A 25,083-nucleotide genomic window follows, 5' to 3' on the forward strand; every position below is an offset into this window, starting at 1 on the left:
CTGTTCTTCCAGGGTCACAGAGAATCACAGATCAGGACCCTAGGGGAATAGGTGACTGGGGGACAGTAACAGGCTGAGAAGTGACTGCTGAAGGGAGTATCCATTTCAGCCACCACCCAGGGATCAGGGCAGGTCTTGCAACCACCCAGCTTTCCAAGGGCATTACTGTCTGAGAGCCCAGAGGAGCTAGGAAAGTATAAGAGCAGCCCTTAGTGAGCATCCATTGAGTCAGGGCTCCCCTTTAACAATGAGGAGACTGAGGCAGGGAGGCTGAGTGAATTGCCCAGAAGCTGATGTTCTGAGAGATGGCTTCACAATGACTCCTTGGAATGGCTGTGGGTCACCCATTCAACTTCACCTAGGGAATACCTGCTATATTCAATTCTGCTAAATTAGGTGGAGAAAAAAATCATGATTCTGGAGGGGCAAATGATTACATAAAAATTTTCTATGCTTCAAGAAGTAAGCTTCAGTTAACTGCAAAAATCAATTATGTGGAACACCTTATGTTCCCCAAATGTCAGTAAAATGAGGTATTACGGGTCTACACGTCACACAGGGAGAAGACTTAGGGGACCAATTCCAAGAGGTGGTGCGTGATGAAAACAGCCATGGACCATTGACTCCAAATAGATTGAGTAAGTGCATGGATAATAAGGTATTAAGGGAAAGTAGGAGTGGGGGGGGAGGGGGACATCTCCCTCACTGATGCTACCATCAGGCAGGGGGTACCACTGTGCTAGGCCCCAGAATGATGCCAGAAGCTAGTCACAAGGATGGATGGACATGACCTAACCTAGGGAGCTACCTCCTTGTCTCTGGCTGAGCACCCTGCTTATGGGGCCTCCCAGGGGTCCCAGGTCCCTGGGACTGGAGGGACCTGGGATGCCTGGGTTTGTCAGGAGCTGCCTGGGTGGGTGACAGGATAGTACAGGCCTGGATCATGCTCCAGGCATACACACTTCTTGATCTTCACACCTCTGCGACCGTGGGTACCAAGGACTGAATGACTGTGTCCCTCCCCCAGATTCATTTAAAGAGCCAATCCCCAACACAGTAGCATTTGGAGCTGGGGCCTTTGTGAAAGACTAACACAACACTAGATCTTGAAGGTGGAGCCCTCGTGATAGGATTAGTGCCCTTATAAAGGAGACATGAAATTAATAGAATGTGACATATCCATTATATCTAAATTTTTAAAATTAAATTGTTTTTTAAAAAACACATGAGAAACAAGACCTTTCTCTCTACCATATGAGGACACAGCCATTTGCAAACCAGGAAGAGAGCCCTCACCAGTTACCGAATCAGCCAGCACCTTCATCTTGGACTTCCCAGCCTCCAGAACCATGAGAAATGAACATCTGTAGCCCCAGTCGCCCAGTCTATGGTGTTCTGTTAGAGCGGCCTGGACTGACAGTGGGCAAGTCATTTCACCTCTCTGAGCATCAACTTCCTCTTCTGAAAAATGTGGATGGTATTATCATTTGTCCCCTTACTTTCTTCCTTCCTCCCTCCCTTCCTTCCATAGATATCAGGAGTATACAGTTTAAAAAGGCATGTACAAAAGACCCTGAGATGTCCGAAGTCTGAAGCCCTAAAGAAATATAATTTTAATAACGTCATGTGAAACCAGCTAACCCAGTGCCTCTACCATCACCATGGTTACCACAAGGATGCTACCCTCTTGAGAGGATGACAAACTGCCCTCAGGCAACAGAAACTCATATACAGGACAGTGCCCCTAGCACTGCAGAAAGACTGGACTTTGGTGTTAATAATGTCAATAATCCTTTCCTAATTACCAATTAATAGTCATAATAAGTCAACAAGCATGAATAATAAGTGTCAATCAAAAGTATCTGATTCAGCTTGGGGTCAAGGTAGATCTGTCAAGAGTGGAGCCTCAGAGCAGCAACCACAGTCGTAAACACAACCATAATCACAGCCACAGCCGGAATCACAATCACAACCTTCATCACAACCACAGTCATAATCACGATCGTCATGACAGCTCACACTTACAGAATGCTTCACTCACTGCCAGGCCTGGTCTGGGAATGGGTCTGCTGGATTTCAGCCAGGAAGCTTGTTGAGGCAAGGGCAGTGGTGGAGAGGCTGGAAGGGAATCTGTGAGAAGTTTCTCTTCTTGGAAAACAGAGGCAGGGGGAGGGTAAGGCAGACCATAAGCCCCATGACTGGGGCAGCATCATTCTTGCTCACTAGTGTCTGCCCAACACCCAGCACAGAGCTTGGCACATATTAGGCATTCAAAAAAATGTTTACTAGGGACTTCTCTGGAGGTCCAGTGGGTAAGACACCATGCTTCCACAGCAGGGGGCACAGGTTTGATCCCTGGTCGGGGAGCTAAGATCCCACATGCCATGTGGGATGGCATGGCCAAAAAATAGAAAAAACAACAACAAAAGCAAACAAACAAAATTTTTAAAAAATGTTTGCTAAATGAACAGCAAGGGGCCTGCCCAGGATGTCCCTAGGGAAGAAGCAGAGGTTTCTTGTTGTCCAGGAGCACATCTGGGCTTGAGATTAGTGAATCAAATTCTGCTTCCCTGGGTCTTTGATTTCCAATAACTCTTCACGTATTTGATGACCATTTACACTGCAGGTCACATTGGCCTTGCTTGGAGAACTAAATAATCCTGGCATCATCAACATCTCCTAACCTATGAAATAGGCACGCATGTACGCACACACGTCTCCAGGCTGCAGAGTGGGAGCCAGCCCTTTTCAGCAGGAGCCAAGGACCCTCCCTGGGCTGGGTGCCCTCACCCCAGATCCAAAGGGCTTAGGAGACGGCTGCCTTCTGCCTGGGCCCCCTCCACTAGGATCTGATTTTCTCATCATCTGGATAGTCTCAGCAACTCATAGCAAAGGGATGAACCAGCCTGACCTTTCTGGAGGTTTGTTTAAAGCAGAACAATGTTTGTCTTGTCCAAACACTATGAATTACTCCAGAGAATCCTGCCCAGTTTTACAATCCGCAGCTACAAACGGCTTACATAAATAGGGACTCGTCCCCTCCCCGTCCCCCCTCTGTTCCTAACAGCTTCTCCCCACATCCCAACTTCCCTCCACTCTTCCAGGCCTCCCCCTGTGCCCCCTCACCCTTCCTCTCTTCTGAGCCCCAGCCTGGTGAAGGGCAGGTGTCCGTGGTTCCAGGCGACAGCTCACACCTGGGTTATTGCTGGCACAGATCCCGCCGGTGGGCTGCTCTCCCCGGCGTGGGCCAGGTTTGCCTGGCTCGCAGGGAGGGGAGGTAGGGGCGCCTTCCGGGCACATCTGTACTATCTGTGTGGGGCCAGCAGTGCACAGAGTTAGGTCCAGCTGGGAAAGTGTTGGGAAGAGGAGGCCCCTAGGTTTGGGGGCAAAACATCCAGTCACCCTGCAACCCACTTGGACCATTCCTTGTCTGACAGGATGCTCAGCACCCCCACAGCTGCTGCTTCATAGGCTGCGCATTCAGGGGATCTGAGGTTTCTTCTTAGAAGTGCACCCCACTCACTGCGGGCCTCCAATGGTGGTGGGTAACAGTAAATGTCGTTCTGCCCATCGAATACGGGCCACAAAAAGCAAGCAGGGCCCATAATCCCATTAGGGAAGGGACTGCCGGGGAAAGAGCTGTTTGGGCTGGGCTTCCCTAAGTATAGTTTCAGTCCCACATGCATTGAAAGGCTTTGGGGAGCTCCTTTAAAATGTAGATTTCTGAGGACTTCCCTGGTGGTACAGTGGCTAAAACGCTGCCTTCCCAATGCAGGAGACCAGGGTTTGATTCCTGGGCGGGAAACTAGACCCTACATGCCATAACTAAGAGTTTGCATGATGCAACTAAAGATCCTATGAGCCACAACTGGAAAAAAAAAAAAAAAGTAGATTTCTGGGCCCCTCCCCCGGCCTAAAAAAGCCTGGAGGGTTGAGGGGAGGAGATGATGTTCAGGTCTGAAATTCACCTCCCTGCATGAAATCCTCTCCAGGCAAGTCCCCAGATTAATTAGCTGGATGACATCCGCCAGCCAATCACTTCGAGTTTCAGCTTCCCCATCTGTACAAAGCCCAGAGAATCTTTGAAAGGCCCCTTCCAGCTCTTAGAATGTGGTTTTAAGGAAAGCTGGCTACCAGAACCCAGAAGCAGCAAGGCTGGATGGAAGCAGCTGGAGAGAAAAATCAAGGGAGTCCTTAAACTCCGAGGAGAGGTGTTGGTGAAGACTTGGGGAGGTGCCGGGGAGGGTGCTGCTGGTTGGGCCGTGAGTGGTGTGTGGACTCCTTCCACCGAGGGCCCCACACTTGGAGCCAAGTGTGACCTCATTTCATCCTTGTTTTGCAGGCAAGGAAACTGAGACTCAGAAGGGAGGACGGACTTCTGCTCGGAAGTTGGTGAGTGGCGGGGATTCCATCACCGACACACCCTGGAACACCCATCTGGCCATTCCAGAAACGCCCCTTCCAGCCAGCTACTTCCCTTGTTTCAGCCTCTCCGCGGAGCACGGGGGTGTGTGTGTGTTTTAATCTCTCAGTCGTGTCAGACTCTGTGACCCCATTGACTGTAGCCCACCAGGCTCCTCTGTCCAGGGAATTCTCCAGGCAAGAATAGGGGAGTGGGCTGCCATTTCCCTCTCCAGGGGATCTTCCCCACCCAGAGATCCAGCTCGGGTCTCCTGCATTATAGGCAGATTCTTTACCGTCTGAGCCACCAGAGAAGCCTATTGCACCTTAGGGACAGAGCTCCTTCTCTTCCCCCAATGGGAGGGTGCCACTGGCCGGGAGGGCCCTGGGCCAAATCTGTCCCACGAAGTGGATGCGCGGTGAGCCTCCACGGCAGGAAAATCAACTGCCCGGAGCTTCACCCTGGAGAGAGCCAAGCCGGTCTGGTCTTACCCACCCCCAAGCTCCACAGCCGGGCTGGGGGCGCCCTCGGGGCGAGGTCGTCCCGGTTATGGTTGCGGCTGCAGCGCTCGATCCTCTTTCGCCCGAGGACAGGGAGCGCTGCCAAGGAGAGGCCCCAGCTCTCAGAGCCCGCAGACCGTTCGTGCCCAACACTCGGGGGGACCCGAGGTCAGAAGATAAAGCCGCCGCCACTCTCTCCGCTGATGCTTCGGGGTACACCCTGAGCTGGCAGGAGTGGCGAGCCGGGGGCCGCGAAGGGCACCTCCCCAGCCCCGCTGCTGGCAAAGACCTGGTGTCGCGGGAACTCGGGATCGAACGTCTGGTGCGGGTCGGGACAGTATCAGCGCGCCCTGCCTCTACGATCTCTGAGTGTGCACTGGGATCGCATTTCCACTTTGGAGATCCAGAAGCTTACCGTGCGACCCCGGGCAGCCGCGCGCGGCTCTGGGCCGCGCGCGATGCACTCCCCAGCCCAGCTCCAAAGTCCGCGCCTCGGATTAGCTGCGCCTCCCTTCCAGTTCAGCATTTGATTTTCTAATCAAGCTCTTTGTCCCCTGCGGCCTGAACCCGAGCCCCCTGCTTCCCCGTTTCCCCTAGGGCCCCGCCTGGGTCTCGCTGTCGCCCGACTTTCCCGTCGAAGGCAGTCGAGTGAGTGATTCGGGAGCCGAGGCCGAGGCCGGCGGGTCCGCGGCGCGGGCCGGGCTGTATGGAAATGGCCCGAGGAGCCGGCGGGCGCGGCGGCGATTTATTCTGGGAGTGACAGCCCCTTTGAGCGCTCAGCGAATGGCATTTTCTGTCTGTGAAAGCCTTTCTTCCCACCTCTGTTCAGATTAGCCCGGGGGATGAATGCGCCCATTATCCAGCCCGCTGACCATTCTGAAACGCCAAATTAATTACTAAGCACTGAATCAGGCGCCGGGGCCGGGGCACCGGGAGGTGTGAAAATAGCGAGCGACTGGAGCTGGGGAAGACGAGGGGCGCAGCGCCGAGAGGCCGGGCGGGGTGGCCCGGGGCGCGGGCGCGGGCGCGGCGGGTCTGGGGGCGGGCTTGGCCGGCCGCCGAGCGCGACCTGCCGGCGTGACCGGACGCGACCGCAGGGCGAGCGAGCTGCCGGGGCCCCGGGCGGGCGGCAAGGCGCGGAGCCGTGCGGCGGCTCCCGCGGATTGGGCTAGCAGGGGGCGCGGCCGGAGCGCGCCAAGTGCGCGGGGCGCGGGGCCGAGGCTGGAGCGTGCGCGGGGCGCCGGTGCGTCCCGGGCATCATCGCCCGGGACAGCTGCCCCAAGACGGCCCCGGTCCACGGGCGCCCCGCCGTCCCCTCCCAGGCGCTCGCCGCTCCAGCTGCCCTCCGAGGCCTTCAAACTTGCGCGCCGCCCGGCCACCACGGCCCCCGACTCGAGCTCCCTGAGAGCGAGGCCGCCTCCCCGGGCCCGGATTCCGGCTCGGCTGACCGCACTTACCTCCCGAGGCGCCGGGCGGGAGAGGGAGGCGAGCTCTCGGCGGCTCCCGCTGGAGTGCGCTGGGCGCGGGGAGCGCGCGCCTTTAAGACTCTTCCCCGAGACTCCGCCAGGTGGTGTCAGGCCGGCCGGGCCCTCTCGGCTCGGCACCCCCGCGGCCACCCTGCTCCCCAGCCCGCCCCGGGCGGAACCCGGCCGCTCGCTACCCCCTCGGCGCCCCGCCGAGCCCGCGCCAGCGGAGTGGAGCCCGAAGCTCGGGGGGACAGGATGGGTGGTGATTTGGGGACACACGGATGCTCAGGAGGAAGGCATCCATCCTACCCACTCTAGCTTTGGCGGATGGAGGAATTTCTCTTTGGCCGGATGTTGGGGGTGGGGGAAGAAGAGGCAAGGATCGAGAAGTCTAGTCTCAGGATGTGGGGGTACGGTCCTCACTGTCATCACCCCGGGACGCGCCTGAAGTCCGCGCGAAACTGGTCCTCTCGTCCTTGATCCAAGATGGCGAGTGACACGCCTCCCCCAGTCACCGCTGACACGACCGAAGCGTTAGAGAACTGTCGCCACTTAAAACTGGGGCTATAGGAGATTCACACTTCGGAAACAAAAGTTTTAGAGGACCCATGGGAAGGTTGAAGGAACTCCACCTTGGGCAGGCGAGAAGCCGGGTCGGCCTGGGATGCGCAAAGAGCACTCCTCTTTCCCGATGCCCTCTAGGAGCCCAGGGGGGTGAGCTCACGAGCCGCCGGCACCTGGGGACCCTCCCCGCCGGCTGCAGGGCACACGTTTGGAGGCATAAACTGTGATTCTAGCCTTAGGCCATTATTAAAATTTTGTATGTGTCTTCTCTTTCAAAAATAATTTTTTGACACTTGTTGAGATTTCAAACTGCACTAATAGTCAACTCAGTTTTTCTGTCTTCATCGTTCACTGCTATTTCTTTTATATAAACGTCTTCCTCATCCCTGAGTTCCTTATTTTGAGTAATCTCTCACACAACTGAAACTTACTTTTGAGTAACCCTGGGAGGGGGGGAAGGGCATGTGGGTGGTGGGCTTTTGGAATCTGTGTATGTCAACAGATGTCTCTCTGTTAACTTCTACAGACATTAGTCGGATATAGGATCCTATAGGATATAGGCTCCATACTTTATTTACATTTATGACACTGCAAGATAGGGATGTCTTAGCATAAAGCAGGGAGGCAGGTGGAAAGTACTTACTCTGATCTGTGACCCATGATCTGGGGGAATCCATGAAGTGACTCTTTGTGACTATTATTGTTCCATCCATCTTCTGATTTTTATGTCACAGAAATTTCTCCCAGGTTCTAGAGAATAACATCATTCGAAGTCTTTCATCTTATGGGGACCATCTGGCTTCAGTGTACTTTGTTAAAAGAAAAAAATATATGGGTTCTGTTACTGCCTCTTTTACTAATTGTCCCCCAGGGCTAGTCCCGCCTCTCTTCACATTCAGCGCTTCTCCCATAAAAATGAACAAATTGGGCTGCCTGACTGCTGTGGTCCTATCTATCGTCAATGATCTAGGAGCCTAAAATGCAATGACCCAGCCCACGGAGAGACCACGTCACACCAACTAGGATGCTATAACAGAAAAGACAGATAATTACAAGTGTGGGTGAGGGTGTGGAGAAATTGGAACCCTCCTGCATTCCTGATGCAAATGGAAAAAAAAAAAGGTACAGCCACTAGAAAAGACTGGCAGTTCCTCAAAAGGTTAAACATACAGTTTTCACAGGATCCAGCAATTCCACTCCTAGGTATATACTCAAGAGAAAGGAAAACATATGTCCACACAAAAACACCGTACACAAATATTCATAGTAGCACTAATCACAGTAGCCTCAAAGTGGAAACATCCCACATGGCCATCAATCAATGAATTAACGAATAAAATCTGGCATATCCAAATAATACAATATTATTCAGCTATAAAAAGAATGAAGTACTAATACATGCTACAACATGGATGAATCTTGAAGACAGTATGTTACGTGAAAGAAATGAGTCACCAAAGGTCATATATTGTAGGGTTCCATTTACTATGAAATGTCTTTAGAATAGGCAAATCCATAAGAGGCAGAAAATAGATTTGTGGTTGCCTATTACTTTGCCAACAAAGGTCTGTCTAGTCAAGGCTATGGTTTTTCCTGTGGTCATGTATGGATGTGAGTGTTGGACTGTGAAGAAAGCTGAGCACCGAAGAATTGATGCTTTTGAACTGTGGTGTTGGAGAAGACTCTTGAGAGTCCCTTGGACTGCAAGGAGATCCAACCAGTCCATTCTGAAGGAGATCAGCCCTGGGTGTACTTTGGAAGGAATGATGCTAAAGCTGAAACTCCAGTACTTTGGCCACCTGATGCGAAGAGTTGACTCATTGGAAAAGACTCTGATGCTGGGAGGGTTTGGGGGCAGGAGGAGAAGGGGACGACAGAGGATGAGATGGCTGGATGGCATCACCGACTCGATGGTCGTGAGTCTGAGTGAACTCCAGGAGTTGGTGATGGACAGGGAGGCCTGGCGTGCTGCAATTCTTGGGGTCGCAAAGAGTCAGACATGACTGAGTGACTGAACTGAACTGAATTGAGGGCTGGGGCTGGAGGTTGAGTGGGGAATGAGTGCTAACAGGAGTGGGCTTTCTTTTAGGGGTGATCAAAACTGATTGTGGTATGTGCATGCTCAGTCGCTCGGTCATGTCCGACTCTGTCTTTGCGACCCCATGGACTGTAGCCTGCCAGGCTTCTATGTTCATGGGATCCATCTCCTGCATTGGCAGGCAGATTTTTTTTTACCACTGAGCCACCTGGGAAGCCAAAATATATAGAGAAATATTACATTCTGTGTGCGTGCTCATGCTCAGTCAACTCCATGAACTGTAGCCCTCTGGGCTTCTCTGTCTATGGAATTTTCCAGGCAAGAATACTGAAGTGAGTTGCCATTTCCTACTCCAAGTGATCTTTCCAGCCCCGGGATCGAACCTGCATCTCTTTCGTATCCTGCATTGGCAGGCGGATTCTTTTACCACTAAGCCACCTGGGAATCCCTATTGGGTTACACAACTCTGTGAGTATACGAAAAGTATCATATTGTACACTTTAAGTGGATGAATTGTATGCTATGTGAATTGTGTCTCAATACAGACATTATATTAAAAAATATTTCCCGCCAGTTCAGGATCCTATGGAATCAAGGGTCCTGCCCAAGGAATCAAGCGCCCTCCTCACAGTTACACACAAAGGTTTCCATGGCAAGACATACAAAGGCAAGACTTTTCCGGATCTTGTTGTTCAGTCGGTAAGTCACATCCGATTCTTTTCTGCATCTTACCATATCCTAATACTTAGGTGTTACCTTTTTATTCTTCTTCCTCTCTGTTGGAAATCCTCCAACTGGCTGCAGGTAGCCCTGCACACTCAGTAAGCTGATTCTCAGAACAGGGTCTCCCAAGAGAGCAGCCACTTTCAAGACTATATAGCACAGTTACTAAGAGTAGCAACCATGGAACCAGACCTCCAGAGTTCAAATCCCAGACCTGTCTCTCACTAGCTACCTGACACGGTCCAGTCACTTACTTTCTCTTTTCCTCAATTTCCCCATGTGCAAAATGAGGATAACAGTGCCTGTTTCATAGAGATTATGTCAGGATTAAATGAGTTAATATACCTAAGATAGCTTCTGGTGGACTATCCTAAGTGTTGCTGTGCTGTGCTGGGCAAGTCGCTCAGTCGTGTCGGACTCTGCCACCCCGTGGACTGCAGCCCACCAGACTCTTCTGCCATGGGATTCTCCAGGCAAGAGTACTGGAGGGGGTTGCCGTGCTCTCCTCGAGGATCTTCATGAGTGTTAGCTGACGGTATTCCTCAGAGATGCAGGTTAAAGCACAGACCTGCTACTTTCCCATGTCCCACTAGGTGGCGCAATGGCACCACTTTGGGTAATGAAAATGGCCCCCTTTCACAAGGGTCCCTTGCACAGTTAACTCTGGACTTTGATAAACCATGCAGATAGTATTAACTTTGCATAAAGAGTGTCACAGTGGTTCCACCTGTGAACTATATGCAGTAATATCACCTATGGTGTGGCAAATTTCTCTCACTGGTGCCACTCACTGGGAAAAAAGTTCTCTCCGATCCAGAGAAACTAGTGTGTATGTACAAATACCATGCATGGTCTGAGTAAAATGTTAGCTCCATTACCAACTCAGATGCAGCCACCCAACCAAAGTTGTGAGGCCTTTGTGTATGTAACACACATAATTTCTCCCTATATCAATACAATGCCCTGATGGTAATATTAGGAAGAAATCAAGCGTTTCGCAAAGTAAAATAACTGCATTTCAATATGTAAATACTGTGAACAGAATGACCAAGATGACCCTGAGAACAATGATCATTGGTAGGTGTCTGTACCTCTGGTGGTTCAAACACCTTGAGTGATGTTGCCCCGCGCAACATGATTTTCCAAAGTGTTTCCAGTTTTGGTCAAGTTGCCTTCCTGGAAAACACTAGGGTGTGGTAAGATTGTGAATCAAAACAAAACAAATGCTTTGTGTTCACAGACAAAATAAAATCAGGCTCCAGGCATAAAATCAGGCTCCAGGCATAAAATCAGGCTCCAGGCATAGAGGGTTTCTTGTCATTATGAACATCCAGCGGGACATTTAGAAGCTGTAGAGGAAGTTGTGTTGTATTGTCCCCTATGTGCAGTGCAGACGTCCGGCACCTCTGGTTTCTGATACTAAATAGTAGTGTCCCCCAACAGTGTGGCAGCCAAGACTACTTCACCACAGATTCAGTTGAACAATAGCATCTCTGCTGAGAGCCCCTGGTCCAGGGTCAAAATGGCTTTGGGCATTTCCAGCAAAGCTGGCACTCAATCCGCTTTGGACTCAACTTGTAAAAAGGCATTGGCTTTTCTCTAGTCTACACAAATACGCTTGTCTGGGACCAGAGCCGGGACTCGAAGGGGGTTCCAGAGAGAGGGAGGCTGGGGTTTCCTCTAAGTGTCTCCTTTCTTTGTCCAGGAAGAGGAGGCCTGAGGAGGCAGGCTGCTCTCGCCTGCCAATCTTGGGCACAACCCAGTGGTCTGTTTGAGACTTTTCCTAAAACCCAGCTGGGAAGTAAATCAGCACAGACATAATCCTGATTTTAGCCACAGGGGCCAGGGCCTCTGCGCAAACCCCTGGCTTATGAGAATTTCCTGCTGTACATTTGCTTGGCATGTCAATCTCAAAGCTATTCTTGCTCTGCTTTCTCAGGGATGGGGCCAGCAGGTCCAGGGCTCCTGGGGACAAGGTTTTGACATACTGGCATGTACAGACTTGCTCACTGGCTCCATTAATTATGTCCACCTCCACCTGCTATGGGGCATTTTCCGGTCCTTGCATCTGGTCCCTCCTTTCTCTCGACAGTTATGGGACCAGTTCCCCACTCCCCGCCCCAACTTTCAGCTTGCTTGTCTTGAGAAGCAGGTATGACATGACCCGCCCCCCTCCACACACACACACATACCCCCACTGGTATTCCTGGAATTCAGCTGGTTTAGCAAAGCAAGACTGGATCTCTCCTGAGCAGGGCAGCTGTGTCTTTCTGGACACATTCCATCACTGCTGCCAATTGATGTCTCGGGGCCAGCTGGTCATCTACGACCCAGGTTTTGACGCCTCAAGAATTCCCTCCCAGACTCTCTGGTCTAAAAAGGGCAGCTGAAGGGCCCAGGAGCCTTCCTGTCATCAGACAAAAGGGTCAGAAGCCTGCGACTCTGTGCATTTCTGTTCTGCCGACAACAGTCCAGATGGTTCCTCGCCGAGGCATCCATGCACCTGCAGTTGTGGGCCTACGCAGTATATCCAGTGACCAGACATTCAGGGACGGCCTCTGGTACGCCAGGGGCTCTGGGTGCACTGGGGACCTGGCAGACACAGTTCCTGTTCTCCTAGGATGGACAGCCTATGGGAACAAGATAGTCACTCAGTAAACAATAGTACAAACAGACATGTGATTGCAGCTAAGATGAGCAGTACAAGGAATACAGAAGCAAAGAAGTATCTGCAAAGGCTATGGTGGAACAGGGGGCTAGCGCATCACAGAGGAGGCAACATTATGTTGAAACCTGAGAAGACTGGTCTAGTGGTTAACAATCCACCTGCCGGTGCAGAGGACTGGGGTTCGATCCCTGGTCCGGGATGATCCCACAGGCCGCAGGGCAACTTAGCCAGTGCACCACCACTACTGAGTCTGCGCACCCTAGAGGCTTTGCTCCTCAATGAGAGAAGCCACCGCCATGAGAAGCTCCTGCTCCAGCAACTAGAGAAAGCCCGCGGGCAGCAACGAAGACCCAGCGTGGCGAAAAGTAAATGAAAAAAATAAGAAAGAAACCTGAGGGATGAGAAGGTGAAGACAGTGGGGAGGAGCCTTTCCAGTGGTGGGAACAGCCTGGAGTGGTCAGAAAATCATAACAATAGCCAACATTCATGGATCATTCACCATGTGCCCAGCCTGCTCTACTGTCAGCCCCAGTTCACAAAGGAGGCCACAGAGGCACAGAGAGGTTACGTAATTATCCTAAAGTTCCCCAGCTACAAAGTGGCAGAGCCAGCCTTTGGACTCAGGTCAACCTACACAGGAGACGGTATCCTTTTTTTTCTTTAAAATGTTCGTTCATTTGGCTGAGTTAGGTCATAGTTTCAGCATGCAGAATCTTAGATCTTCCTTTCTTTAGTTGCAGCATGTGGGATCTATTTCCCTGGTCAGGGATCAAACCTCGGCTCCCCCTGCATTGGGAGCACAGAGTCTTAGCCACTGGACCACCATAGACGTCCCCCTATGGGTTCTTTTAGGTCCTGCTGACCTGGAGTCAGGACTATCATTACAGCCAAGGACCTAGACCTGGGTAATCTTGAATAGCCCCCACTGTGTTGGCAAAGCCCTCCAAGTGCTGGTTGGCAGGTGGTTCATGACCAGGAAGCCTCCGTGTCTGTCACGGACAATTACACCAAGAATTATACCTCCACTGTCAACAGAGCGTGCCTGTGAGGGTTTGGAGGTGGGTGAGAAGCAAGCAGAAGATGGTCTGGAGCTGAGAGGGTCTGAGGCTGGCCGGTGAAAAGGCCAGGAGACAGTTGGGGGTAGTTTACTCTGCCTGAGCTAGAGGCATAAACGCCTCTTTCTAAAATACCAGCACCCCCTAGTGGGAGTAAGTCTTCATTCACACGAGCCTTTTTAACCTGGAGTTGCTGCATTTAGAAGGGAAGAACACACATCTCACTCACACCACCAACTGAAACGGAGCATTTCTTTCAATAATAGATGTATGTAATACACCACAGGGGTGCCAATGAACAGGACCTGTGATTTTATCACCAATACATTAACAGACCTTTTTGTATCACATTACAGTTGTTGCAGATAACCTGAAATATCATTTCCATTTATTACTACTTTGAAATTATGCCCATTTTCTCTCTTCCCCTGGAGCACTGTTATTTAGCACATTAATAAAGAAGCATGTATGTTAGCAGATTTCCAATTTGTTTTTATTTGTATTAAACCTGTAATACAATGTAATTATTTTCTTTTGAGTCTTATGTTTTTTATTTTATGCATTGAAAGCACTATCCTGAAATGGGGTCCATAGGCTTCACTGGGCTGCAAAAAGGGTCCATTTTTTTTTGCAGATTATATTCCATTATAGGTTATTACAAGATATTGGTTACCTTGTAATTCCCTGTGCTGCACATTATATCCTGTAGCTTATCTATACCTGATCCATTGTGTGAATCCAGATGTTTTTATTCCAACTTTATTGCTCTTAGCAACATCCCACAACTCATTAACTAGTCTTTCAAAAGCAGCATTATTGAGCTAAAGTTCACATGCCAGACAACTCACTATGTAAAGTATACAGTTAAATGGTTTTCTGTATATGCAGAGTGGGGCAACCATGACTAAAATAGACATTTTCATCACTCCCATCAGCAATCACTCCCCATTTCCCCTTCCCCTTTTCCTTCTCAGCATCCAGTCAAATAATTACACATCTCACCCTTAAGTAACCCACCAATTTACTATTTTCTGTCTCTGTGAATTTGCCTGTTCTGACCCTTTTGCATACAAATAGGATTACACAACACAGGGTCCTCTGTAAATGGTTTCTTTCACTTAGAATACAGTTTTCAAGGTTCATCTATGTTGTCGCTTGTGCCTGATTTCAAAGAGGATGCTAGGGATTTCCCTGTTGGTAGTGGCTAAGACGCGGCACTCTCAATGCAAGGGGTCCAGGTTCGATCCCCGGTCAGGAAACGCGCTGCAACCAAGACCTGGCACAGCCAAATAAATAAATAAAATAATAAAGAGAATGCCTTCAATAATTTCTTATTAAAACTATCTGTGTATTATAGGTATTTGATAGAGATCCTATTTCAGGTTAAGGAAGTTCTACTCCTAGTTTTCTGAGAGGTTTTTTTATTTGTTCATAAATTTGAGAATTTTACCAAATGCCTTCTCAGCATCCAATCAGAAAATTGTACAATGTTTCTCCTTTTACACTGCTTATATGATGAAGGACACCACAGAATTTCTAGTGTCAAATTACCCTTGCATTCCTAGGATAAACCCAAGTGGTCGTAATACTTATTTTCACCCTCTTAATACTTCTGCATCTAGAGTCACAAACAAGATTGGCCTGTAGTTTTCCTTTTTTCTACTATCTTTATCGAGTTTGGATATCAGGGTCATGGTGGCCTCATAAAATGACTTGGGGACTCTTTTTTCTTCTTTTTCAGTCATCTGAAGCAGTTAGTACATGATTGGAATGAACTGTTCCTTGGAAGTTTGCTAGAATTCATCTGTAAAATGGCCTGCGTTTGGGATTGCCTTTGTGAAAAGATTTAAAATTATTGCTTCAATGTTTTAGTAAGTTTTGGAATCATAGGCATTGTATTTCTTCTTGAGTTAGTTTTATTGTTATTTTTTCTGGGAAAAAAAATTCCTATTTCATCTAAGTTTTAAAATGCATTCACATGAAGTTACTGAACAACTGTATTATAATTTTCATAACCTTCACTGTATCTATAGCTACATCTCCTTTTACATTCCGATTATTATTTACTTGTGCTTTCTATTTCTCATCTATCTTGCCAGATATGTGTTTGCCTTTCCAAAGAATTGTCTTTCTGTTTATTTGGTTCTCTCTGATTTGTATTTGAATTTGGCTTTTATTTATAAAAGCCCTTTTGTGGGGCAGGGTGGGAACTTATTCTGTTATCCTTTGTCTAACTTCTTAGAAACTCAGCTAATTAATTTCAGCCTTTCTTGTTTTCAGATTAGCGTTTAAGAGGCCATACGATTCCTTCTATTTGCCGCTTTTATTGTATCTCACAAGTTTTGAAATGTAATATTATCATCATTCAGTTCTAAATATTAAAAAAAACTTTCCATTGTGATTTTTTTTTTCTGACCAGGAGTCATTCAGAAACATCAAGGTTTATGGTCATTTTAAACTGTCTATTTGTTGACATCTAATTTAATGGTAGTGCGGTCTGGGAAAGTGGTCTGCATGACATCAGTTCTTTGAAATTTGTGAAGACTTGCTTTGCGGTCTTGCAAGTGATGACTTTGGTCATGGCTGCATGTGTGCTTGAGAAGAATGTGATTTTTAAATTATCGAGTGCAAGGTTCCGTGTTCATCAAATCCAGCTTGGTTTTGATCCAATCTTCTACAGTTATTACATTTTATCTTTTGAAGTAGTAATAACTCAGGGAAGCTTGTTGAAATCCCTCACGATGATGGTGCCTTTCTCAATTTCTCCATGTCCTCCGCTTCATTACTGCTTTACACATATTTTAGATTTTTAAGATTAGTTTTGTACAGGTTTATATATTTTTTACCTGTTGGTAAATGAAACCACCAGAATGTATCACTCTAATAATGCCTATTTCAATCTGAATTTAAGACAACTAACCACCTTTATTTTAGTTATGATTTGCTTTTTTTTTTTCCTGCCTTTTACTTTCAACTTTGGTGTCTTAATAACTCAGATATTATTATAGGCTACAAGTAACTGGATTTCATTTTCTCTAATCCAACAATCTCTATTATTAATCACATTATTTCACTTACCTTCATTATGATTATTGGTATCTTTTGGCTTGTTTCTACCACTTTAAATTGGTTTCTATTTGTCTCACTTTTTCTGTTTTTGTCCCCCTTTCTTGCTGTTTCTTGTTTGCTTTTTGTAGTGTGTGTCAGTTTTATTTTTTATATGCTTGTTCATCTGGGAGATTTCACTTTATTGGTTTTTAGTCTGGCTTTGTATTTAAATTGTTTGCTGTTAGATTTTATCCAGTATTTCTGCATTATTAAAAAGGGAGGAACAATTTCCTTTATCAGTACTGTCTGCCGTTTGTATGTATGTACACCCACACACATCTTCTCTCTCTCTCTCATACACAAAAATTTTTGTAAGCCTGGTTCCCAGAAATGTAATCTCTAGCTCAATAGGTTATGTACTGTTTTGAAACTATTCAACTTTTAATAGCATTATATAAAAATATTTCATGAAAATGTCCTTGAAATATTATTTAATTGCTCACAATATTTTACTATTGTAAAACTAACCATATTTGAAAATGAATTCTCTATTTTTAAACACTAGTTTTGCTTATAATTTATCACTGCTATACTTATAAGCAAACTGATGACTAATATTCTTGGGCATATTTAATTACTGAATTAATTCAGAATTACTGCATACTCTTTAAAGTACAAGTACTTTTGCAACCTCATGAACTGTAGCCCACCAGGCTCCTCTGTTTATGGAATTTTCCAGGCAAGAATACTGGAGTAGGTAGCCATTCCCTTCTCCAGGGTATCTTCCCGACCAGGGGAATGAACCTGGAGCTGCATTGCAGGCGGATACTTTTACCGTCTGAAACACCAGGGAAGCCCATATGTTTCCATACACAATACCAAACATATACTTACAGTCAGAGTTTACGAGAATTTGGGGTCTCCAAATGTTTGAAAATTCTGGGTAATATAATTTCTCTTATCTTTGCCTGGCTGTCAGATGGACATTTATATCTCACTGTTTAAATTTACATTTTTTCCTTATAAACATTTCTCACATGCTTATGGCTACTTGTATATCTTTGGTGAACTGTCTGATCTGCTAAGACCACTTTTATTTGGGATATGTATTTTTTAATGTAAAAAATATATTTTACATTAAGGATGGCATGCTTAACACTCATTGCAAACATTTTGCCTTCGCATACCATTTCCCTTCTCATTTAATGTTTATGTGATTTTTCATGGACAGAAGTTATTTTACTTTTCTATACACAAATCAGTCTTTTCCTTCATAATTTCTGATTTTGGCCTCATGCTTTAAAAGGCCAGCTACAATTCCAATGTTATATACACATTTCCTTTTTTGCTTCTGCACTTCCCTTATTTTCACTTGGACGTATGGATCTAAAATTAGTCAGAATTAGGGGTGGGATATAAGATTTGAGGTAGAAACTACACTTGTCTTTTTCCTCCTAATGGCTGTCCTAGCCTATTTGTTGGATGATCGAGCCTATCTTCTTTACCATATATTAAATTCCTTCAGATACTTGTGTTTGTTTCTGACTGATCAACTTAGCCCCATTGATCTTTTTATAAACTGCAAGCAATTGGACTTCATTTTCTCCAATCCAACAGTCTCTATTAATAGTCACATTGTTTTCACTTACATTCGTCATGATTGTTGGTATCTTTTGGCTTGTTTCTACCATTTTAGCTTGGTTTCTGTTTGTCTCATTTTTTCTGTTTCTTTTTTCCTTTTTCTTGCTGTTTTTGTTTTTTGTAGTGTGTGTTTATTTTTTTGCCTGTTTATCAGTCTGGGAGATTTCATTTTATTGGTTTTTAGTCTGGCTTTGTATTTAAATTGTTTGCTGTTATATTTTATCCAATAGTTCTACATTATTAAAAAGAAAGGGACTATTTCCTTTATCAGTACCATCTGCCATTTTTATCTGGAAGGCTATGTATGTATGTATACTCCCTCTCATATACTGGACAAGAATTTTTGTGAAAACCCTAATCAATATTTTGTGACAACCTATATGAGAAAAGAATCTGAAAAAGAATGAATATATGAATATGTATAACTGAATCACTTTGCTGTACACCTGAAAGTAACATTATAAATCAACTATAGCCAATAAAATTCAAATTAAAAAAATAATTTTTATGAGACAAAGTCCCAGAAATGTAATGCTTTCAATCTGTGGTACATGGAACATTTTCGTATGTCAGATGGAAACTTCTACCTCATGACTAAACTTTTTTTAATGGCTAAACTTTTGAGGGAGTTTCTTGGCTATCCTCACACAATTATTTTTCACGACGAAATGTAAAGTCATTTTATCAATCTCCTTCTCCTCTTCTCACCAGAAGCTTTCTTTGGCTTTTGATTGAAACTATATCACATTTACATACTCCACTGGTAAGAATGGATATTTTTTATAATATCATTTTTCAATCCCAGAACATAAATGTTTTTCTATTAATCAAGGCTTCTTTTGTATCCCATAATAAAGTTTATCACTTAAAAAAATAACAGCTTTTGTTCACTTGAAACTATCACAAGATTGTTAATTGGCTATACCTCAATACAAAATAAAAAGTTTAAAAAAACAGAGATGACCAAAAAATAAAAAATAACTACTTTATTGAGACATGGTTCGCATTCACCATTTTAAAGTGAATGGCTTTTAGTACAATCACCATTGCAGTCAATTTTTTTAGAATTTAAAAAATACTTATTTATTTATTTAGGCTGTGCCAGGTCTTAGTTGGAGCCTGTGGGATCTAGTTCCCTGACCAGGGATTGAACCTCGGGCCTCCTGCATTCAGACTGTGGAGTCTTAGCCACTGGACTACCAGGGAACTCCCTGCAGTCAATTTTTAAACTTTTTTTTTCCCCACCACAACAAAGAAATCCCATGCCCATTAGCATTCACTCCCCATTTTCCTCCAATATTCCAGTGCTAGGCAACCACGAATTTGCTTTGTCTGTATGGATTTGCTTATTCTGAACATTTCACATAAAAGGAATTATACAGTATGAAGACTTTGTAACTGGTTTCTTCCACCTAGCATGATGTTTTCAAGGTTCATTCATCCTGTAACATGTCAGTCCCTCATTTCTCTTTATGGTCAAATAATATTACATGGTATGAATATACAATATGTTATTTATCCATTCATCAGTTGAGGAATTATCCATTCGTCAGTTTTTGTGTTGTTTCTACCTCTTGGCTAATAAATAATGCTGCTATAGATATTTGTATGTAAGTTTTTGTGTGCACATGTTTTAACTCCTCTTTGGTATACACCCAAGAGTAAAATTGTTGGATCATACGGTAACTTGGACAAAGAAGCCTGGCAGGCTACAGTCCATAGAGTTGCAAAAGGTTGGACACAAGTGAAGCAACTTAGCACAAAGGGCACACGTGGTAACTCTATGTTTACCTTTTGAGGAATTGACAAACTGTTTTCCAAAGCATCAGCACCATTCTACATTCCCATCAGCAGTGTATGTATGCATGTTGTTTTCAGTCCCTCAGTCATGTCCGACTCTTTGTGACCCCAGGGACTGCAGCACACCAGGCTTCCCTGTCCCTCACCATCTCCCAGAGTTTGATCAAACTCCTGTCCATTGAGTTGGTGATGCCATCCAACCATCTCATCCTGGGTTGTCCCTTTCTCCTCTTCCTTTCAATCTTTCCCAGCATCAGGGTCTTTTCCAGTGAGTCAGCTCTTCACATCAGGTGGCCAGAGTATTGGAGCTTCAGCTTCACCATCAGTCCTTCCAATACATATTCAGGACTGATTTCCTTTAGGATTGACTGGTTTGATCTCCTTGCTGTCCAAGGGAATCTCAAATGTCTTCTCTAACACCACAGTTTGAAAGCATGAATTCTTTGCCACTCAGCCTTCTTTATGGTCCAACTCTCAGATGCATTCATGTATGTACGAGGTCTCCAAATTCTCCACATTCCTGTTGACACTTGTTATAATCTTTTTATTCAATGGGTGTGGTGTTTCCACTGTGGTTTTGATTTGCCTTTCTCTGATAACTAATGATGTTGAGCATTTTTTTCGTATGCTTGTCGGTCATTTATAGATGTTTGAAGAAATACCTGATCATATCCTTAGCCCATTTTTCAATTGGCTTTTTTTTATTATTCATTTATAGTAATTCTTTGTATATTCTAAAGTCTCTATCATATTTATATGATTTGCAAAAATCTTCTCCCATGCTGTGGGTTGTCTTTTATTTCTTGATGGGGTCCTTGAAGCACAAAAGTTTTAAATTTTGATGACATTCGCCTTATCTGTTTTTCCCTTTGGTTGTTTGCCCTTTTTATGTTATATCTTAAAAACCATTGCCAGGTCCAAGGTCATGAAGATTTACACCTATATTTTCTCCTAAGAGTTTTATAGCTTTAACTTTTATATTTAGTTCTTCTATTCCTTTTTGAGTTAATCTCCATGTGTAATGGGAAGTAGGGATTCAGTTTCTTTTTTGGGGGGATATGGTTATCCAATTGTCTTAGCATCATTTTTGAAAATAATTCTTTCCCTCTTTGAATTGTTTTGACACCCTCATCAAAAAGATGAGCGTGCACGTGTGCTCAGTCGCTAAGTCACATCTGCGACCCCATGGACTGTAGCTAGCCAGGTTCCTCTACCCATGGGATTTCCCAGGCAAGAATATTGGATTAGGTTGCCATTTCCTTCTCCGGGGCATCTTCCTGACAGAAGGATCGAAACCATGTCTCCTGCATTGGTAGGTGGGTTCTTAACCACTGGGGCCCCAAGGAGGGTGTTGCCTCCCCATTGGGGTATCGAATCCTAGTCTCCTGTGTAACAGGCAGGGATACTCACCACTATATTAACAAGAATCAATTGATTGTAAATGTGAGAGTTTATTTCTGGATTCTCAACTTTATCCATCGACCTATAAATCTATCTATAGCTCTGTGGTAAGTTTTGAAATCAGGGAGCTTGAATCCTCCAACTTTGTTCTTTTTCACGGTAGTTTTAGCTATTCTGGGCCCCTTGAATTTCCTTTTCTTAGGCTTTTTTCATTGCTAGGATGAATGAACTCTTTTCTATTTCGTCACTGCTCTGTATAGAAAACTATTGAAAGTCATATATTTATTTTTGTGTCCAACTACTTTACTATGCTTGCATATAAGTTCTAAATATTCCCCAATCCATTAGATATGGGTTCTTAGCTAGACAATCATATCTTTTGCAAATAATAAGCTTGTCTCTTCCTTCCCAAATTCACATCTCATTTATTTTTCTTCTCATTGTTTTTCCTTGAATTTCACACTCTTCACAGTGTGACATCCTTGTTTTGCTCCTTGTTTTCATAGGGTTGTCTTTGTTATCAAGGATTATATTATTCATTCCAGGTCATCACTGAGGTATCACATTGTCTGTTGCATTGAAATAAATACATTTATCATCTTGACAAAGTCTTTTTATTCCCAGTCACTAAGAGTTTTCATCAGGGTTCATCTTATTAGGATAATTATGTGGTTTTTCTCCTGTGTCCTATTCATATGATGAACAATATTAATAAACTCTTAACATTCACACCCCCTCCCCCAGCCCCTTGCGTAAACTGTATCTCTTGAGTCAGTGGGAACAAATTAGCTCACATTAACAGGAATAACTGAGGTCTCACAGTGCAGCTCCCACCTGTATAATATAGAACAGATGTCACAAACTGAAAGTTGGCAGGTCACGTCTGGTTTGGCTTGCAAGGGGGGGGGGTGTGTGTGTAAAATACTGTGTTAAATTAGTTTCCAGCATTTAAAAATCAGGAGATTTCAGACTAAGAGCTCCAATTTTTGGTTTCTCTTTACAAATGATAAAATCTGACCATGTGAGTCCTGCATTCTCATAGGATGACAGTGAGCTAAAGTTGCCCCCTGGGTGAGGGGGCTACTGTAGAGGACTCCTCATTTACATCTTTTTCACATCCTATTGTCTCCATACCATATTGTTCCCAGACATCAAGGTCAAGGGTCAGTTGCCAGACTTTATATTTGTGTAGTTATTTTTCTTATAATGGAATTAGGTGAAAGTGTGTAATCATGTCCCTAGCAAATGCGGAAAAACAAGAGACCAAGAGGGAAATGAGCTTCAGGAGAAACAGAAGCACACGTAATTCTCAGGGGAAGTGAAGAATATTCCTATAATGCTCAATACACAAACTGTGCCTGTTGAAAAGATACAATGTGAGATGCCACCAGCTAAAAAACTAGTAAGAAGAACATGAAAAAGATATGTAGGGGAAAGAAAAAGGAGCGGGGGGGGGGGTTCTGACATGTCCATTGGGCTTGTTTCAGGAGGCAGAGAGCACCCACAATGCTATCATGAAATACCGTACTCTATCTAGCAAACCAACACCATCTTGCTAGTTTTGTCCTTGAATCTGAGCTGTGTAGCTCTTGACCCTGCTCCAGTCCTGGGTGGCTGTAGTTCGAAGTCCTGGCCAATAGCTGTCAAGTGCTGATCAGATCTCCTGGTTGTTCTGCCCTCTTGGGGTGGGGAGACACAGACAGAGCTGAGGGGGAGAGTGGGGATGGTTAACAGGAGAGCTGGATCCACTTTTTTTCAATTTATTTGATTGCACCCGGTCTTAGCTGTGACATGGGAATTCTTAGTTGTGGAATGCAGGATATAGTTCCCTGACCAGGGATCCAACCCAGGTACCCTGTATTGGGAGTGAGGAGTCTTAACCACTGGACCACTACAGAAGTCCCCCTGATGTGGGATGGGACCAAGTGGGCTTCATGAGATGCCCAGCTCCCTGATAGTAAACCCTAGTGGGCAATTCTGTTTCAGCTTTCTTCCACCTCCAGTTTCAGGGACATCAAGGATATGGAAAAAGTCAAGGATGCCATAACTTCTCCTGTAGCTTTCAAAGCACTCTCAGGATCCACCATGTCAATCCCGCTCATGCTGTGTCTTTCTTGCTACTAACTTTCCGCTTCCAGAGCCCTTCCAGCCCTTCCTCCCGACTTGGCCACCTCTGGGCTGCCTCCCTCTTCCCCCTTCTTTCTTTTTTTTTTTTTTTTTGTGGTGGAAAAAGTAAGGACTGGGGAGACCAGAGTCCTTGTTTACCCTTCTCAAGATGAAAGACCTCCAGGATGTCTTCTCACAGACTTTGTGGCTCTGGTTCCTTGTTTGTAAAACGGTGGGGGGTGGGTGCTCTGGGTGGTCCATGCAAGAGAAGAAGTGCTCGAGGTTCTGAGCGCCTTCCCGTCTCTAACAGTGGCTGGGACCAGTTCTCTGTGCTCATTCACGAGTACTTTCTGTTTCTGTGTTTTTGGGGAAGTTGCTTTTTCTTGGTATTGAGTGAGTCAGGAGAAGAAAAATCATTGGCAGTCCCATCTCTCAAAGCCTCAGGTAGGGCTGTGGCTTCTGACAACACTAACGGCTGATCTTGAGGCCGATTTCGAATGCCTCTAACAGATATTGTGACACAAGTCCCATTCAAGAGTGAAAATGGAAATTCCAGCCTCGCCCTTTGTGACCTCTGAAATAAACTGCTATTCTTTCGTCGCCAGAGCTGCTCGCACAACAGCAGCCAACCTTCTCATTCCTAATTTGTAACGAGGAAACGGAGGCATGGGGAAGAGCAGTGATTTCCGGGATCCCTAAAAGTTCTTCAGGCTCTGGGTAAAAAAACACATCTGCTCGCGTGGCCTGTGGGGAGAACGGGTCGGGGAGGGCGCCAGAAGAGGGCCTGGACCCTGGAGACGACCCCTCCCCGCCTTCAGGAGAAATGGCTGCAGTCACAGCCACTGGTGATGGACGGTGAGGAAGTCAGACCAGAGGCTGGGGCAGCCGGGCCGAAAGTCTGGATGGGCTGGTATTTCTGGAAAGATATCTGCCCAAGGACGAAGGGCGAGGGTCGCGGGCCCGTGTGCACAGCAGGGGTGCAGGCATTTTAAAGGTTAAGAGCACCCGTAGAAAATAGAAGTAGGAGGAGGAAGTGGGGCGCTGGGGCGCAGTGCGAGAAGGAAGCAACTCGTCGGAGCTTCCCCTTTTTCCTCCTTCCCCGAAGCCCCCACCCCAGCCCCCTCGCCCGCTCCGCCCACCCATCCAGCCCTGCCAAGCCGCGCTTCCGCTCCCCCTGGTCAAGCCTCACCTTACTCCTGGGGGCGACGTGGGGGAGGGTCGCTGGCGTCCCTCCGGCCTTGGCCAGCCCTCAGCCAGGACCTGTTCCTTCCGAGGGCAGAGGAGCTCAGAGCTGGGCGTCCTCATACGCGCGGTGGGCTCGGGCCGGACTCCGAGGATGCTTGGGGTCAGGCTGGCCCCAGGCCGACACCGCCCGGCCACCAGGTGGCGCGAGAGTCCGGCTGGGCGGCCTGCCCCGCCCCGCCCTGGCATGGCCCCGCCCCGCCCCGGCATGGCCCCGCCCCCAGTCCGCCGTCTGAGCGGAGCCCCGATTGATGCTGGGACTCGCCGCGCGGGTCCCCAGCTCCGGCGCGGTGGTCGCGACGGTACCCGGAGTCGCAGGGAGTCGCCTCTGGAGAGGGACTCGGCGCCCAGCGGGGACTGCAGGTGTGTGGCCGGGGCGCGGGGACGCGGAGTGCACGCGTAGGGGCTTGAGGCAGAGCCAGAGCTGCC

At 46.5% G+C, this 25,083-nt stretch overlaps 2 protein-coding genes and 1 long non-coding RNA gene across 10 annotated transcripts in view; 1 reads left to right on the plus strand and 2 right to left on the minus strand.

The window, feature by feature from the left end:
• NTN1 (netrin 1) overlaps positions 1–6,498 on the minus strand; it is a 202,091-nt gene extending 195,593 nt beyond the window's left edge. For both annotated transcript variants that reach the window (XM_086358893.1, XM_086358896.1), the window contains exon 1: positions 6,360–6,498. The gene's annotated coding sequence lies outside the window, so the exon portion shown is untranslated. The remainder of the gene's footprint in view (positions 1–6,359) is intronic.
• Positions 6,499–7,486: 988 nt separating this feature from the next.
• Positions 7,487–24,876, minus strand: LOC147352048 (uncharacterized). 2 transcript variants are annotated; one of them, XR_015147903.1, is made up of 2 exons: positions 24,602–24,876; positions 7,487–7,741 (listed from the first exon to the last, which is right to left on the minus strand). It is a non-coding gene; the product is annotated as an uncharacterized LOC147352048 (long non-coding RNA). The 2 variants fall into 2 exon arrangements; XR_015147904.1 differs by lacking the exon at positions 7,487–7,741 and adding an exon at positions 10,687–12,323 and having other exon boundaries at positions 24,602–24,828.
• Positions 24,861–25,083, plus strand: part of PIK3R5 (phosphoinositide-3-kinase regulatory subunit 5) — a 74,629-nt gene continuing 74,406 nt past the window's right edge. For 4 of the 6 annotated variants that reach the window (XM_086358877.1, XM_086358882.1, XM_086358880.1 and 1 more), the window contains exon 1: positions 24,871–25,017. Coding sequence is in view for 1 of the 6 variants with exons in the window: in XM_086358884.1 (XP_086215010.1) it covers positions 24,906–25,017 (112 nt within the window). In the remaining 5 variants the exon portion in view is untranslated. Of the gene's footprint in view, positions 25,018–25,083 lie in introns of all 6 variants that reach the window. The other 2 variants (XM_086358884.1, XM_086358878.1) reach the window with 2 other exon arrangements.

This window comes from Bos grunniens, chromosome 19 (genome assembly GCF_055505025.1).
Source record: "Bos grunniens cultivar Pamir isolate PY7600 chromosome 19, Bosgru_T2T1.0, whole genome shotgun sequence".
Classification (NCBI taxonomy): Eukaryota; Metazoa; Chordata; class Mammalia; order Artiodactyla; family Bovidae; genus Bos; species Bos grunniens.